This window comes from Meriones unguiculatus, chromosome 11, assembly GCF_030254825.1.
Source record: "Meriones unguiculatus strain TT.TT164.6M chromosome 11, Bangor_MerUng_6.1, whole genome shotgun sequence".
Lineage (NCBI taxonomy): Eukaryota > Metazoa > Chordata > Mammalia > Rodentia > Muridae > Meriones > Meriones unguiculatus.
This window is the reverse complement of record NC_083359.1, coordinates 85,414,421-85,430,424: the sequence shown is the minus strand read 5'-3', so window position 1 is coordinate 85,430,424 and position 16,004 is coordinate 85,414,421. Positions and strand designations below refer to the sequence as shown.

Sequence of the window (16,004 nt, the reverse complement as noted above, 5' to 3'; positions counted from 1 at the left end):
GGGAGGACTAAAGGGACATCGTCACTGGACATGGTGCTCAGTGAGCTGACAACCAGTTCTTTGCTATCCTACACATTCGCACATCTCTCATTCTCCAGAAAACCTACGGCTCAAAGCCTTTACTCACTTTCCACCACCAGGTGCACATCTCTGTGTTGACACTCGGCACACACGGGCAGCCTCTGTGTGTGAAGACGGGAGTGAGGTCCTCACCCAGCCACTTCCGAGCTGTCTCCGTGCAGCTGTGGCAGAATGGCCTGCTCGTCGTAAGGAAGACTAGCAGCAACTTGAGCAACTAACTAGGTCCGATGACTCTGGTAGACTTGAAGGTTTGGGTACAGATTTACGACATACATCTTTTCATTACTTAATCACTCTTTAGAGGATTCTGAACTCGAGTGAGAGGAAACTTAAGCACTAGACTCCATCAGAAGATTTACGTTTTAGCTCAAAAAAAACTGTTGAGTAAGATGGTGGACCAAATGCTGAACTGGTGAAGGAGAAGTGTCTCATATGTAAAAAGAGAGAGAGCCTCAGAAATCCACAAAAGAATGACAGGACAGCTGACAGGTACAGAAATATGGTAAAGCATCAAAATGAATAAAGCTGCAGGAGCCAGGTGTGGGGAGAGAAAGCAGAAGCCTCATCCTGAAGTGAAATCAAGGCACAGGCCGTGTGGAGAGTCTGAAGGGTGAGAAACAACCAAAGCACTCCAGCTCAGCATAGCTTCCTGCTTACTGAATGGAGCCACATGCCTAAGTGACTGCGGGTATCCTGGAGAGGGATTATCAGCTGATGACACCCACAATTATAAGTAGTAACGGTATGTTGTAAGAAAAAGATAGTTAAAACACTACCGATGTGAGTTTCAAAATACACTGGGGTTTCTAAATAGATGAGAAGGTCTCTAAAATTACTCTTAGTAGCTAACATTTTTATCACAGTACAAACTGTGTTAAGGACATCACTTATTTTAAATAGTGCAGGAAGTAGACGCTATCACATCTACTAAACAGATGGGGAAAGGCAGGCTCTAAGGACATCAGGGAATATTTCTAAGATCGCACAGTAGGTGGCAAAGCCACGGGAGGGTAACAGTCACTTTAAACATTAGACACTACGATCACTTTTCGAGGCAGGATTTCCACAAAGCTCTTTCCCCCTGCTTTCTAGGTTAAGAATCTTCTAATTTGGATGAGGACAGATCTGTGTACACTATGCATCATGGGCTCTGAAGAGACCTAAGGCTCCTAATACCTGAGACACCACAGTTGCCAGGCACGTTGCTGCCTAGCAACAGATTTCAATTTACTCCAGTCAGCTGTCAGAGTACCTCTGACTCTAGAAAAAAAAAAAAAAAAAAAAAAAGAAGGCAAAGGTGCTTTGTTTTTAATAGATAACCACAAAGGCACATAACTAAGCATCGAATGAATCTATTCAACCCTTTGGCTGTAATGCAGTACCAATCAATCAAGCAACCAAACAATTGGCTAAAATTAGCCACACATCCTCTAAAAGCCTCCAAAAAGAAGACATCAGGCAAAAACAGGTTCACAAACTAAGAAATTCTTGATCCGGGGAGTTCAAGACACCAAAGTATATTACCAGAACTTTATGCTCAGAATGTATACATTTTGTGTATGTAAGTCAAATCAATAAACTTTATTTAGGAAGTAAAAACATACAAGTTAACATTTTCACAATGGGAGATTTTAGCAGCTTCTGATTCAGGAGATTAAAGCATTCCAATTTCTTTAGTACAAACTGGAGTGAATAAGTTTTTAAGTTTCATTTATAAAATTTAGAGTACATGCTAAAATTTGGCATAACATATTAAAGTATATAACTTATAGGAAAGGCTTCTATGGAAAACAGGCAGCAATTAATATTTCCAGCGCTTTCCATCATATGGTATATGTTACAGCTTCTCCTGCTGTGTAACCTCACAGCAGCCATAGACAACCCAGAAATGCATAACTAGGGCTGGCTTCGAACAAAGAGCCCTTAAAGAAAAATCATTAATTGGGTACATAGTAAAGTTTAAAAGCTAACTCCATTAAGAGCTGGGGGCATTGTTGAGGTTGGTCTAATGCTAATTACTGGCCTTCAAGATCTGATTACTGCCCACTGGATACAGCCATTCTTGTTTGTGTAAATCTGCCTAAAACAATTATATCTGATTAGTTCATTAAATGGCCTATACGGGCGCAGGGCAGAATGGGTTAGGAGTGGCTAAAGTTCCCAAGCTTTTGAGGATGGAAGAAACACAAGAAGCATGGGAGACAGACGGCTGGGAAGAGAGGAGGAAGGAGGTCACAATGGGTTAACATGGAGAAATAAACATGTGAGCTGGGAAGAAGGTCTCCGACTCCAATAATGACATGGAAAGGCCCAGATGGTGAAGAATAAAAGCAGGTACTTTGGGTTCTGTTGCTCCCTTTGCGGAGCTCCTATCCCCTCCAGGTCTTTCATCTCCCCCTTCTTTCATAGGATTCCCTGAACTCTGCCCAAAGTTTGGCTATGAGTCTCAGCATCTGCTTCGATACCCTGCTGGGTAGAGTCTCTCAGAGGCCCTCTGTAGTAGGCTCTACTGCAAAGACAGAAGATCCCATCCTAGACAGTATTTTCAATGGCCTCTCCGCAGACCTGTCTACAAGGACTGCATCAAGCTGTGCTCTGCCTCGCAGGTTAGCTGGCAAGAAACCTACTGCACCCAGGGGCTTGGGTGTTGGGTACTGAGGGAGTTTTTGAGGAAGTCAGCATGTAACCTATTCCACGTCAGTTCCTCTCTAACCAGCAACTCTCTTTTAATCTCTTCATTGCTGCCCATGGGTAAAAATCAAATATACCAGCATACAGTATTATTATAGAAAGAGATAAATACAAAAAAAAAAAAAAAATAACAAGGGCTATAAGAAATTTGGAATAAGTCTTCAAACTTCAAATTGCATTATTAACCAAGTGAATTGGGCAAATTATAAATGTTAAAATGACCATGAAGTATGACTGTAGCCCAAGTTTAGAAAGGAGAGATAATTATGTCCATCAAAGAACTATTTTAGGTACAGAGGACTGGAGGGGGTATCTCCAATTTTCTCAGTAAAGACATGCTCTGGATGTGATAAACATTGTTTAATGTTTTGAATATTTATTTTATGTCCATTAGCGTTTTGCCTGCATGTAGGTATGTGCACCACAAGCAGACCCTGCCCTCAAGGTCAGAAGAGGGCATCGGATCCCCTGGAACTGGAATTGTGTGTAGGTGTAAGCCACCTTGTAGGTACTGGGAACCAAACCCAGGTCCTCTGCAAAACAATAATTACTCTCAACTGCTGAACCATCAGTCCAGCCCTAACAACAATGCTTTCTATGATGTGCTCGGAGTGCTATCTAAGCGAAGTGGGTGAACCTTAGTAATGCGATTGGAAAGACAGTAGGAAGATTAGAAGGCAAGGAAGCAAGATCTGTTCATAGCATTGATGAGCATGGCCATGGCCAGGAACCCGAGGAACCGCTCCTAAGAATGCAGATACCAAAATGAGGATAGAAATTTAGATAGATTGCCCCTTAAATGTGGCCTTGATTCATGTGCCTTCAAAGAAGAAAAATGAAATATTACAGCATTCTTTAATTTCAGCTCTAAGAAAACAACTGTTAACAAATGTTAACAAAATAAGCTATTCAATTAATAAAACAACTTCAAATGCCACTCACCTTCATTGATGGCATGGGGCTTAATAATGCACAAGGTACAGTTGGTAAATTTAGCAGTGTTTTTTGGTCCACAGCCTCCACTTGAAGGGAAAAATAATTCCATTTCCTTAAGATAAAGATGAGAAAAGGGATTTTTGACACAGATGACCTCTTATCTGAAACTTACAGAATTTTTCTGGAGATATACAATTACTTTTAAAGTTTCATGATAGAAATTCTTTGGTTCCAATTTTCTAAATGTGAATTTACAAAGACTGAATGACAGCTCCATTTCAGCACTTACAATCAGAAGAACATGCAAAAAGTAATAATCAAAGCAATATAAGTAACAAGGTCTCAACCAATTCTGAGAATTAGGAAAAAAAAAACCAATATAAAGTTTTTATCTTGCCCAAAGAATAGTTCATAAATACAAATATAATATTAAGTTAAAAATATGTAAAATAAAGTTAAAACAAGAACACTTACAGAAACAGAAAAGTTAATGCTTAGGAGTCTGAGAACCACAGTTAATTAACAATAATTTACAACAGTTCTATCATAATCAAAATGAGCAATATATTGTGGCCTGATTCACACAATGGCTATTTGCTTTGCCCAGGGCTCATTAAGCCGACAAATCAGCAATCGGAATGAACCCCAAAGATGTCCCCATTCATCAATTCTTTTACTCAAATGCTGTTCTGAAGCTTTTAGCACTGTTCTTTCTACTATGTTCTCCACAAAAACCTCCGTTCCATGCTCCACAACATCTGCCAGTGAACAAAGGACTATCCGAATCCTCACCTCTAGAAAGCCTTCCCTGCTGTCCCAATCATGCCATGTGCCTGTCACAGCTGTAATTGTTCAGGCACTTGTCATCTACCAAATTATGAATCTGAAGAAAAGAACCAGCTCGCAGAGCTTAGCAGCTTCCTGAACACCCTAGAACAAAGCCTGCCTCCGAGTAGTTGCTTTTCACTAAATTTATTCTTGAAAGATCAAACCTCCCATTCAGGAGGCAGAGGCAAGAGGTTCACCGCTAATGCAAGTCCCCTGGCCCATATAACAAGTTCCAGGCCAACTATGGCTACACAGTGCGACCCCAATTCGAATTTACAATAAAATAAATAAAAGATAAGTTATGTTAATATGCTCTACTAGTAAATTTTCATATGTGATTAGGACATATTAATTATAAAGAATAATGGGCTTCATGGGGGTGTTCTACCTTCATAAAGGTAGAACACACATTGTGATAAAATCCAATCCCGTATTGCCCTACCTTACTTTTCCCTCTACCCTCCCCCATCCTAGTCTCTAATAATCTCCCTTCTACTTTTCTGTGTAAGTATTTTTTTTTTTTTTTGAGGAGAATTTACTCAAATACTGTATAGATTTGAGTGATTCTGTTGGCAGGATGTTTAAAAATAAGTAACTATAATTGTTATTATTACTATTAACTATAAACCTACTTTTCTCACTATAAAGTAATTTCTATAATTTTATATAAATAGATTCATATAATTTATGCTATTTTTTTCGAGCCTTTTTCATTCAATAAAAATATTTTGAGATTGACTTCCTATGATAAATTCTTTTTTTTTTTTTTGACAAATCATATCCATGATGGCTATATCATGGCTTGCTCATTCATTCATTTCATGCATCTGCTGGGCATTTGTGATATCTCTAGCATGGGCTATTACAAATAAGCTCTTACAAATATTCACATCCAGTATTCTTCTTATTTTTTTTTTGTTGTTGTTGTTAAAACCTAGATTTCTTTTTTATTTTTTATTTTTTTAAGGAAGAAACTTTTTTTTTTTTGCTCTGAAATCTTTATTACATCTGTCTGTATGCCTGCCTGCCTGCCTGCCTGCCTATATGTATGTGCAATGTGTATGCACACGGGCAGAGGGCAGAGAACAACTTGCAGAATCAATTCTCTCCTTCCACCATATGGTCCCAGGCGACATCAGGACGTCGGGCTTTGATACCAGTGCCTTCATCTGGGGTTCTTGCTTCTCCATCTAGGCTGCAAATCCCATCCAGGTCAAGCTGCCTACTTGGCTCACGCCACTGCTTGATCTGAACTACAAGTAGACTACCCAAATGAAGTCTTCTTGTGGAATATCTATGATCGAGCCATAAACTAGCATTCTTAATTGAATTCAGTCACAAACAGGAGCCCCAGCAATTTAAGCTTTTACATAGAGACAGGCGTGAGGCAACCAGTGTCAGATTGGAGAAAACTGTATTTGACTGTCACCAACACGACTAATTTAAAAAAGAAGGTGTGGCTTTGAAACACCCCTTGATCCTAGGAAAATATCACACCAGCTGTTTAAATCCTCCCAAAGTCCTCAGAGGGAGAAATGTTCTACTTTGACATAAAAGAATTTCCCAAATGAAACAGAAGAAAAATATTTCTCAAAACAACTTACTCTAGCAGCAGATGCAAAAGAATCAGGGCCGTGAGCTGCATTTTTTATGCTATCTGTCCCAAAGAGGGCTCTGATGCTTTCAGGGGCTTCTGTACGAGCTAACCCAGAGTTTGCGGGTCCAAGCAATTTTTTCCACTCACATATCGCATCATCTCTTAAAATCTCCATGGCAATAACAGGCCCGCTGGTAACAAACTGGATCAGTTCACTAGGAAACAGGGAAAAGCCTGAGTTACTTCTCTACTCTTGTCAGTCCAGACATCTGCCTTAACAATGAAGATGCATTAAGACTACAGTCAGGGACCACCAGCATGCTGTGGTCCCAGTTTCTGGGCACAGTGAAGTATGTGAGCATGGGCAATGCAAATCCTCAGAACACAGTGCCTGACGGTGACCTAGTTTGCTATGAAATCGTTACGGAAGTTATGTCAGGTTCACTTTGGTTTGCAGGAGGTGGTGGGAGCTTGCTGACCTCGGATTAGTTCACCAATTTAAAATGCTTATTGTTGACCTAATCTTTCCCCATTACTCCAAGAGGGACAAAAGGGAGTCTCTTTTTATTTCTTTATTTCATATGGTTCACTGCAGCAGTCAGGTAGAATTTAATAATAAAATGACGAGCATGATATTTTGTAACATTGTCAATAAGAATGTATTTAATTTTGTACTGGAATGCAGAGAATGAGAACTCTAAATCAGTAGGATAAAGAAATAGAATGTCTACAGGCCTTCAACAACAGGGAATGAAAATTGACACTTCACTTTATTTTTCCATTTCTTTATGTACACAAGATGCAACAATAAATTTACTTGAAATAAGGATGTCCCGGGCCCTTAGTTTCTTATGCAGAGGCAAAATAGAGAGGGGACAGGGCCTTCTCAAGAAAGGACGATGCTGTAACAGGCCTTTCCGGTCTATTACCTTGTGACTTTCTTATATACTGTCCTCTCACCCTTCATTATTCGCTCCAGCTCACTTAGAAGAACATTTCCAAGAAATACCATGTAGAAGGGATTATCTATACCACCATGCTAAGAGGAAAAGACCTCCTCACAATTTTCCCCTAGGCCTCAGCAGCCAAACCAAACCAAAACAGAGAGAAGGAAGGACTAATTGCCAGAACATCAGTGTTGTTTACATATCAGAATCTAGGGCATAAAATAAGATCCAACCTCAAGACATTTTAATCCACTATCTGATTAATACGGAGTTCTCCACCGTGAGGGTGGCATGGAACGACGGAGGGAGCGGTGGGCTGCTGAGAAGATGCTGGTGGAGAGCGGCCTCCATTTACTGCAGCTTTTGTCAGTTCTCAGTGCCATGCAACCAGTTCATTCATCATTCCAACTTTCTGCCACTGAACTACATGTAAGGTATTAAACTAGGAGTTGTTATAAAGACATTCAAAGAACCTAAAACAAAGAACAGCTGCCAAATAAGTATATGATAATTCTAACAAAGCTTAGGAATACTTTATAATATCCGAGTAAGCTAAAATACAGTAATTTTATTAAATAAAGTCTCTTTTTTTTAAAGTTAGCTTTCTATGTAGGATATCAAATAAAATGCCTACCATAGCATATTGGCTAAAAATCTACTTGTCTTTATTAGAAATTTGTCATCCCTTTGTCAATAGCAATGAATACGCATATCACTCACATTAATTACATCCAAAATATTTATAATAATTTTCAGTTTCTAACATATAATTAGCTATTTTCAACGGAATAAAATATATATCCTTATTCAGTTGGGTGACTATTGCTTTGTACATACAAGATACCAAAATAAGGACCTTAAAAGCACAACAAAATTTCTGACATAAAATATACAACACCTTTTTTAATTTAATGAAATATAAAAGAATGTTCCTTAAAACAGATAAGTCATCCATTTGTTTCTGATTAAAGGTTCAAGTACTGAGTGGTGGATATAAGAAGTCTTATCTAACAAAAGTATAAAGAAAACAATTTTGCCCCCAAGCTAAGCACCTACTTATAAAAAGGCCTTGAGTGATGGTCGACATGAAAGTCTACTGCTTCTTTCCTACAAAATAATCAAAATAAAAACGATTAAGATTTTTGAAAATAGTTATTTTAGCTTATATTAATAAAATAAAATGAAAACATACATACACACATATGATTTAAATATAAATTAATTAGTGTTTTATTTTATTTTATTTTTTTACCTAACAGCATATCCTGAGTATAGGGTCTATCTATGCTAAGACAGAAAATTAAAATAAGAGGATGTTTTTGCTATTTTATTAATGTTACATTTCATCTGTCTTCCATTTTACTAATATCTCATTGTATTCTCAATACAATGTTACATATCAGTTCAATAAAAATGTTTATTATTTAAAGTCTAAACAAGTTACATAAAAATGAACAGATATCTTCTAATTAAAAAATCAGAATTAATTTTTTAAACATTTATTTATTACGCACACAATGTGTGTTTGCACATACACCTGCTCGCCAGAAGAGGGCACCAGATTTCATTTTAGGTGGCAGTGAGCCACCATGTGGTTGCTGGGAATTGAACTCATGACCTCTGAAAGAGCAGCCAGAACTCTTAACCTCTGAGCCATCTCTCCAGCCCCAGAATTAATTTTAATCTTTAAGATTGTGTCTACAGCTTTTTTTATTTTTTTGTCATGTGCTGGGGATAACCTAGGACCTCACTCATGCTAGCAGGGAGCTCTACCACTGACCTATATCCCAAAGCCCTGTGATTTTTTTTTTTACCAGTTTTTGCTTAATTCTTAGTTAGATATCTTCAAAGAAAATATCTATATATTTATATTTTAAAAAACTGCTTGACAAATTATACAGATTAAAATCTACCTTTCCACTAAAAGTATTTAGAGAAAATAAAAGGATACTATAAACTGGAAAGCTTGAAGAACTAAAAAAAAAAACACTTTCTTAACCCCAGCAAAATCAGGTATCTTTGCTTATAACTGTGCATCTTTCTTGCTGAATTTAAAAAGAATTTTACACTATGTAATAAATATATGTATATATATTTATATATATATCAACTAATTTTTATAAAATGTTAATTTACTTTAAATGTATAGGATTTAGCCCATCTGTATGCTTGTCACATGCATGCAGGGCTCATAGTCTTCTGAAAGGGTGTCAGATCCCCTGGAGTTACAGATGGCTGTGAGCCACCACGTGGTTGCTGGGAACTCAACCTGGGTCCTCTGGAAGAGAAGCCAGTGCTCTTTACTGCTGAGCCATCTCTCCAGCCCCTCGACTATATTTTTTTTAAATAGCAAATAAACTAAAAGTGTTTGACAGCAAAACCCCCAAAACCTTTCAGACTTGAGAATTAATTTTGTATTCAATGCTTTTAAGATCTTATCACCCAAGGATAGGGAGGTCATAGACCATTGGGGGAACCTATTGTTCTATAGCCAAATTGACATGGTGTCAAGCTATCTTCTATGCAACTGTTTATACCTGTAGACAAATGAGGCTCTCAAGAGCCTTACTCAGATAAGCCTCTTTCCAGTCAACAGTGATGGATGCAAAGATTCTAGGATGCTCAAGATACTGAGAGAAAGAGATACCTTAGTGCTCAAGCCCTAAACAAGTTATTTATACCATGAGCTCTAAGGCTCAGGGAGAATCATGGAATAAAGGATGGAAAGAATGTAAGAGATGAAAGACAGGGAGAAGAACTTCAAAATGTTATCTCTTGGGCATGACACAGCCATTATAATCATAAACTCACAGCTACTGTGGCTGCCTACATGGGACCTTGGCAGGACTGGAGTGGTCGACAGGAGCATATGTAATGTGTTATGAAGCATTCATACTCTGTTCTACTGGAAGTTCCTTTGTTGTCTACACCAGCATCACCTCAAACAAGTGATAAGGTTGTACCATGGCAAGATGGCTACCACTAGGTGACCAAAAAAAAAAAAAAATTCTCATCTCCATTGAAATCTTATGAGACCATCATCATAAACAGTCAGTCTATCAGTGACCAAAATGTTGCTATGTGCTTAACCACTTCACTTATTTCTATCCTACCTTGAATGAGACACTGGCATTGAAGGAGACAAGTTCTCTGTTCTCTGGAATTGTGGATATTTTGTTACCATTTCCAAGGTAAAGACAACTTTATCCTGGGACCACAATTATTTTGTGACAGAAAAGGCTTACTAGGATAAGTCTTATTTTCATCAAATACTTTAAAAAAATAATTCAATTCAATCTACTATTTTTTTGGAGAAATAAACAGGCATTCTGGCATATACATTAAGATGAGTAAAATGTAAATAAACACTTCTAAATGCATTTCTTTTGGAAACCAGAATAGAAATCCTTAGAAGTTCACATGCTCTATTATTTTCATATAGTGTATTATTCTCACATAGAAGAGATTATGTCAAGAATTACCGTTATAAAAGCAAATGGGGCAGTGGAGTCAACACAGTTACATGAGGGCCATGCAATCTGACAACTTCTAATTGCTTAGAGCTCAGTCACTGCTTCGCTGATTATCTATTGTCTTGCTTTGATGATCATGAAATTCTACATTTGCCATTCAGTGAAAGTTTTTTTGTTGTTGATGTTTTGTTTTTGTTCTGTTGGCTTTTTCTTTGTTTGCTTTTCACTTTCATTTATTTAAAGCATAATGAGAAAGATAAATGATATTGCATAATTCAAAAATGAGAACCACGTTAAATACCTTGAAAGCATCGCCATTTTGAGTTTGGTTATAGTAAATCCATTTTTGTTTATCATTTCAATTATTTCTCCAACCTTGCATATTGCATCTGGTTTGATCAGGGCTAATGTTCTGTAAAGAAATAAAAAATGGATGTGAAAATAAAAAGTCCTACAGTTTTTATTTATGATTCTAAACAGTCATTTCCCTCACAACTCTACCAGACCATTAACATCCAAATTAAAAATATAGGGCAGTGTGTTAAACATGATTACCTCTTAAAAACTTACCTAAAGAAAGATTACTATTTTTTCAAAGAAATAAAAATTTGCTACACTTTGTTTTTAAAAGTCAAGAGGCTGGGTATGGTGGCACACCCATTTAATTCTAGCACCTAGAATGCAAAGTGGATAGACCACCTCTATGGTGAGTTTCAGGTCAGTCTGCTCTACATAAACAGTTCTAGACCAGCCAAGAATATATAGCAAGACTCTGTCTATTCAAAAATAAAATAAGTAAGAGGAAGCAGTGGAGAAAGAGAAGAAAATGGGTAGGGAAGAACACTAAAGTTGTTATTTTATTCTTAATTTTTATTACATTTATTTAATTTTCATGTGTGTATTTATGTATGTGTGTGGGTGTGAGCATGTTATAGCCTGTGTACGGAGGCCAGAAGATAACCTGTGACAGTCAGTTCTCTTCTACCATGTGGGTCTCAAGGATACAGCACAATCCTCTATCTCAATGGCATGTGCCTTTATCTGTTAAGCTATCACAGCCTTAAAAGTGTGTATGTGTTTAAATACCCAACTAATAAAATGCACGTGTTTAAAATGTCCATATACTATAGGATATTTTTATAGACACAATAGTCCCCAAGAAACTGCAGTAAATATACTAGGAATTTAGTGTTTGTTCTCTAACGACTAAAACTTATTCATGCCATGCTTTCAGTTCAGCATGTAAAAGTAATTATAAATAATTGTAAGTAATTACTCCAAAGTAATTATAAATTCTTCTTCTGGGTCTCGATTCACAGCCAAGGTTAAAGCACAAAGACCCGACCGTCCTGTCTGCCAACAACACATGTGACTATCAAATGCCATGGCAGCCTCTAACCATGAATCATGCTTTCTTCCAAAAGGCTCCACCAGAGTCCGTAACTCAGTCTGGCAAGCTCCCACAGCCACCTCTGTGCTTGCACTGAAACAAGCACCATCATATGCAGCAGGCAGCAGTTTCAAGAAAACAACATGAAAACTAAGGTTAAATTAACTGTCTCAACAGACAGTGAGAAAACAGATTGGCCAGCCTCTGCCACGCAGACAGGATGCAGATTTCTGTCAAACAACAGTCCCCACCCAGAGCCATGAAGAAGAACAACTCTCAAATGCTTCAGGCTCTGAGCAAAACTGCAGCAAACTTCTGGTCAGAGAAGACAACTGGTGGTCTGCCGTATAACATCCTAGATGACAGTGGGCCTGCAAGAAGCTTGTCAGTTCTGTGCTAGGGCCTCTCTGAACGCTGTGGGCCTAAAGGAATAAGCATGCTCACTTGTGAAAATGTTTCAAAATGTATTTGTGTTTGTTCTAAGTATATAACAATCCACTTTAAACAGTAACCAATTTGTGATTTCTCCCATGTCTCACTGCACTTCGTGGATAAAGGATTACAGTCTCAAGAGGCATCTTTCTACTGAAAACTCTTTTTAAAACATGGGTAATACTTATTGAAAAGAAGGGGGGGATGGAGAAGGAGTAGAGTTGATCACAGTGGATAGTCCAATAGAGAAGATAGAACAGTACAGCTGAGTTCAGTACAGAACCATACAGTACCATACGGTACAGTATAGGAAGTTCAGTACAGAACCATACAGTACCATACGGTACAGTATAGGAAGTTCAGTACGGAACCATACAGTACCATACGGTACAGTATAGGAAGTTCAGTACGGAACCATACAGTACCATACGGTACAGTATAGGAAGTTCAGTACGGAACCATACAGTACCATACGGTACAGTATAGGAAGTTCAGTACGGAACCATACAGTACCATACGGTACAGTATAGGAAGTTCAGGGCGGTTGAGCTCATGCAGTTTGGTGCAGTTTGGTGCAGTTTGGTTTGTGGAATTCTGAAGCAGAGCAATTCAGGAGAAGCTGAGAGAAGCCAGTTTGAACCTGTCAGCTTGGAGATGAGGTTGAGCCGGAACAGCTGAGCTGAACCAGCCAGTGAGAGTTCAGAAAAACTAGAAAAGGGCCAGTTATTCGCAGTAAGCCTCCAAGATGACAATTACATCAGGAGAATAAAAGTTACAATTACAACCTTTCAGTAGAGATGACTTCACTCGATAGTAAACAATTATTAAAATAGTCTAAAATATGAAAAGTGCGAGTCCAAGTTGCTTTTGACTTGCCAACATGGCCCCTGGCAATGTAAACCTTAATATGCGCTGCAGTATTGGAGGAGGGCAGAGACTAACAGATGATCAACCCTAAAATAATTTGGGAGCAAATTCTACAACTTCAAGGTAAGCCAGAAGGTACATGCTCATATCATAGATGTTTGTATAATTAAACACAAAGAATGTTTAATTACACTTTTAAAGTGTGTGTGCATGTGTATGTGTGTGTTTGTGTGTTTCCAGGCACATGTGCACACACATGGGTATATCATGGCAGACATTTGGGGATCGGGTAACAATCTGAGAGGCTCCGTTCTTTCCTTTTACATTTACATTAACTATATCCACAAAGGCCCAATACTTCAAGTATTTATTCAGATTAAAATATATCCAGTTTAAAAATTAGTCTCATGGGTTTGAATGCCAGTTTCACAGCCCATGCGGAAGAGCACCATTAGGAGGTGTGGCCTTGTTGGAGTGGGTGTGGCTTTAGTAAAGAAAGTGTGTCATTGTGCTGGCAGGCTTTGAGGTCTCCCATGCTCAAGCTCAGCCCAGTGCAGTGTAGTAGTCCCCCTCTGCTGCCTGCAGATCAAGACGTAGAACTCTCAGCTCCTTCTCCAGCACCATGTCTGCCTGCATGCTGCTGTGCTTCTCACCGTGATGATAATGGACTACACCTCTGAAACTGTAAGCCAGCCCCAATTAAATGTTTTCCCTCATAAGAGTTACCATGGTCATGGTGTCTCTTCACAGCAACGAAACAGGAGCGGGCTATTGCTATGATAGGTCTGACCATGTGTTGACAGGATTGGAAAAGGACTTTGGAACTTTGGGCCAGAAAAGCCACGGAGTGTTAAGACTTCAGTAGTTTGTTCCTGCAGAAGCTTGGAAGAAAAGAATGCTGAAAGCAGTGCAGAAGATGGAGGTCCGGCTTGTAAAATTTCAGAGGGAAGATTAAAGACTCTGTGAGGGTTCTGCTCTTTTGATTTAAGATTCTGTGGTTCTGGTTAGCGGGGGCTGAAGAACCAGCTGTGATTAACAAGAGAGCAGAACTGCTCAAGAGATACCTTTGTGTGCTTGGAACGACAGATGCTGGTCAGCTGGAGCTAAGACATTAGCAGTGATTATGAAGAGACCAGCATCACTGAGGTAAAATCTTCTGGAAAGCGTTTCCTGAGTCAGCACAATGAAGCTGTGCTCCAGAGGTGGCCACAGTTGTTTCTCATGATGTCAGCTGGACTTGGTAATGTGTGAGAGTCATCCAGGTGGTACTGGTTTTGAAGGCATGAAGACGTCATGGAGAGCAGCTGAGCCTTGGCACTGTGAGAGGCCAGGAGAGGCCATTGGTGAAGGGCAGCTTCAGTGGCAGGTGAAGGCCCAGGACAGAAGGGGTCATACAAAGAAGTTAAGCTTGGCACCATGAAGACAGCCTGTGAGAGGCTATTGGTGAAAGTGCAGCCCAGTTGCAGCAGAGGACCCCAGCAGTTTTGGAGATGCCAGTACCAAGGGATGACCACCAAGAGCAGCAGCAGCAGTGGAGTGGAGCCAGCAGGAGCCTAGAGGACAAGCTGTGTGTGCTCCAGAGGGCTGAATTGAAGAAGTGACCCAAGCCCTTTGGAGGAGTCCAGAACATTGTGAGTGGATCCCAGATATTGGATGTTTGGAGTTCGGTTTAGCTTTGATTTCATTGTGACTGTGCCCTGGTTTTTCCTCTCTTGAAGTAATGTATTGTACCAGGGCCCACAGCTGAAAGACTTTGAATTTTAAAAAAGTTTGGACTTTAAGAGATTGGCTATTTTAAAGGGACTGAAATTTTAATGTGTTTGAATTTGTAAAGATGGTGGAACATTTACAGACCTTGGGAACGAATAAGAAAGGAAGGATTGTGGCTTAATAGCGATGTTTGTGTGTCAAGTTGACAAGGGGCTGGTTTTGTGTGTCACCGTGATACAAGCTAGAGTCATCAGGGAGTGAGGAGCCTCAGCTGAGGAAAGGCCTCCATGAGATCCAGCTGTAAGGCATTTTCTCAATTAGTGTTCAGTGAGGGAGGATCCAGCCCGCTGTGATGCCATCCCTAGGCTAGTGGTCCTGGGTTCTATAATAACCTGAGCAAGCCAGAGGAAGCCAGCCAGTAAGCAGCATCCCAGTGGCCTCTTCATCAGCTCCTGCTTCCAGGATCCTTCCCTGTTTGAGCTCCTGTCCTGACTTCCTTCACTGTGAACAGCAATGTGGAAGTATAAGCTGAATGATCCCTTTCCTCCCCAGCTTGAGTTTTGGTCATGGTGTTTCCGTCACAGCGACAGAAACCCTAAGACAGTCCCACCCAACAGTATTTGTCAGCGGACGGATTATATGAAGTTAGGCAGAACACGGACACATTTTCTAGTAATGAAAACCAATTGAGTTTGTTCGTTTCCTTTTACTTTCTACAGGTGTGACTGGCCAAGGTACTTCATCATTCTACAGACTCAGAGTTGAGAACATTTATTCCTTCACAAATCAGAGTTAGAAGACAGAAATAACAATTATTAGGACCATTTTTACTTTGTTTAGCTCCATTTAGACTATTAACCCCACCTTCTCAGATCACTGTCGCTGGTTTAAATGAAGGCTGAGATGAGTATGCAAAGTGCCCATCACAGTGACCAGCTCTTACGATTTCTGTTGCTGTGATGAAACACCACGGCCAAAAAGCACGTTAAGGAAGAAAGGGCTTATTCAGCTGACACTTCCATCTCATTGTTCATCATTGAAGGAAGTCAGGA

The 16,004-nt window shown here is 39.3% G+C and overlaps 1 protein-coding gene across 3 annotated transcripts in view; it reads right to left on the bottom strand.

The window, feature by feature from the left end:
• Positions 1-16,004, bottom strand: part of Nme7 (NME/NM23 family member 7) — a 124,429-nt gene that overhangs the window by 71,862 nt on the left and 36,563 nt on the right. For all 3 annotated transcript variants that reach the window (XM_021639431.2, XM_021639432.2, XM_060364600.1), the window contains exons 4-7: positions 10,855-10,965; positions 8,137-8,187; positions 6,141-6,348; positions 3,715-3,820 (exon numbers count right to left, since the gene is read on the bottom strand). In XM_021639431.2, the coding sequence (XP_021495106.2) occupies positions 3,715-3,820; positions 6,141-6,348; positions 8,137-8,187; positions 10,855-10,965 (476 nt within the window). The remainder of the gene's footprint in view (positions 1-3,714; positions 3,821-6,140; positions 6,349-8,136; positions 8,188-10,854; positions 10,966-16,004) is intronic.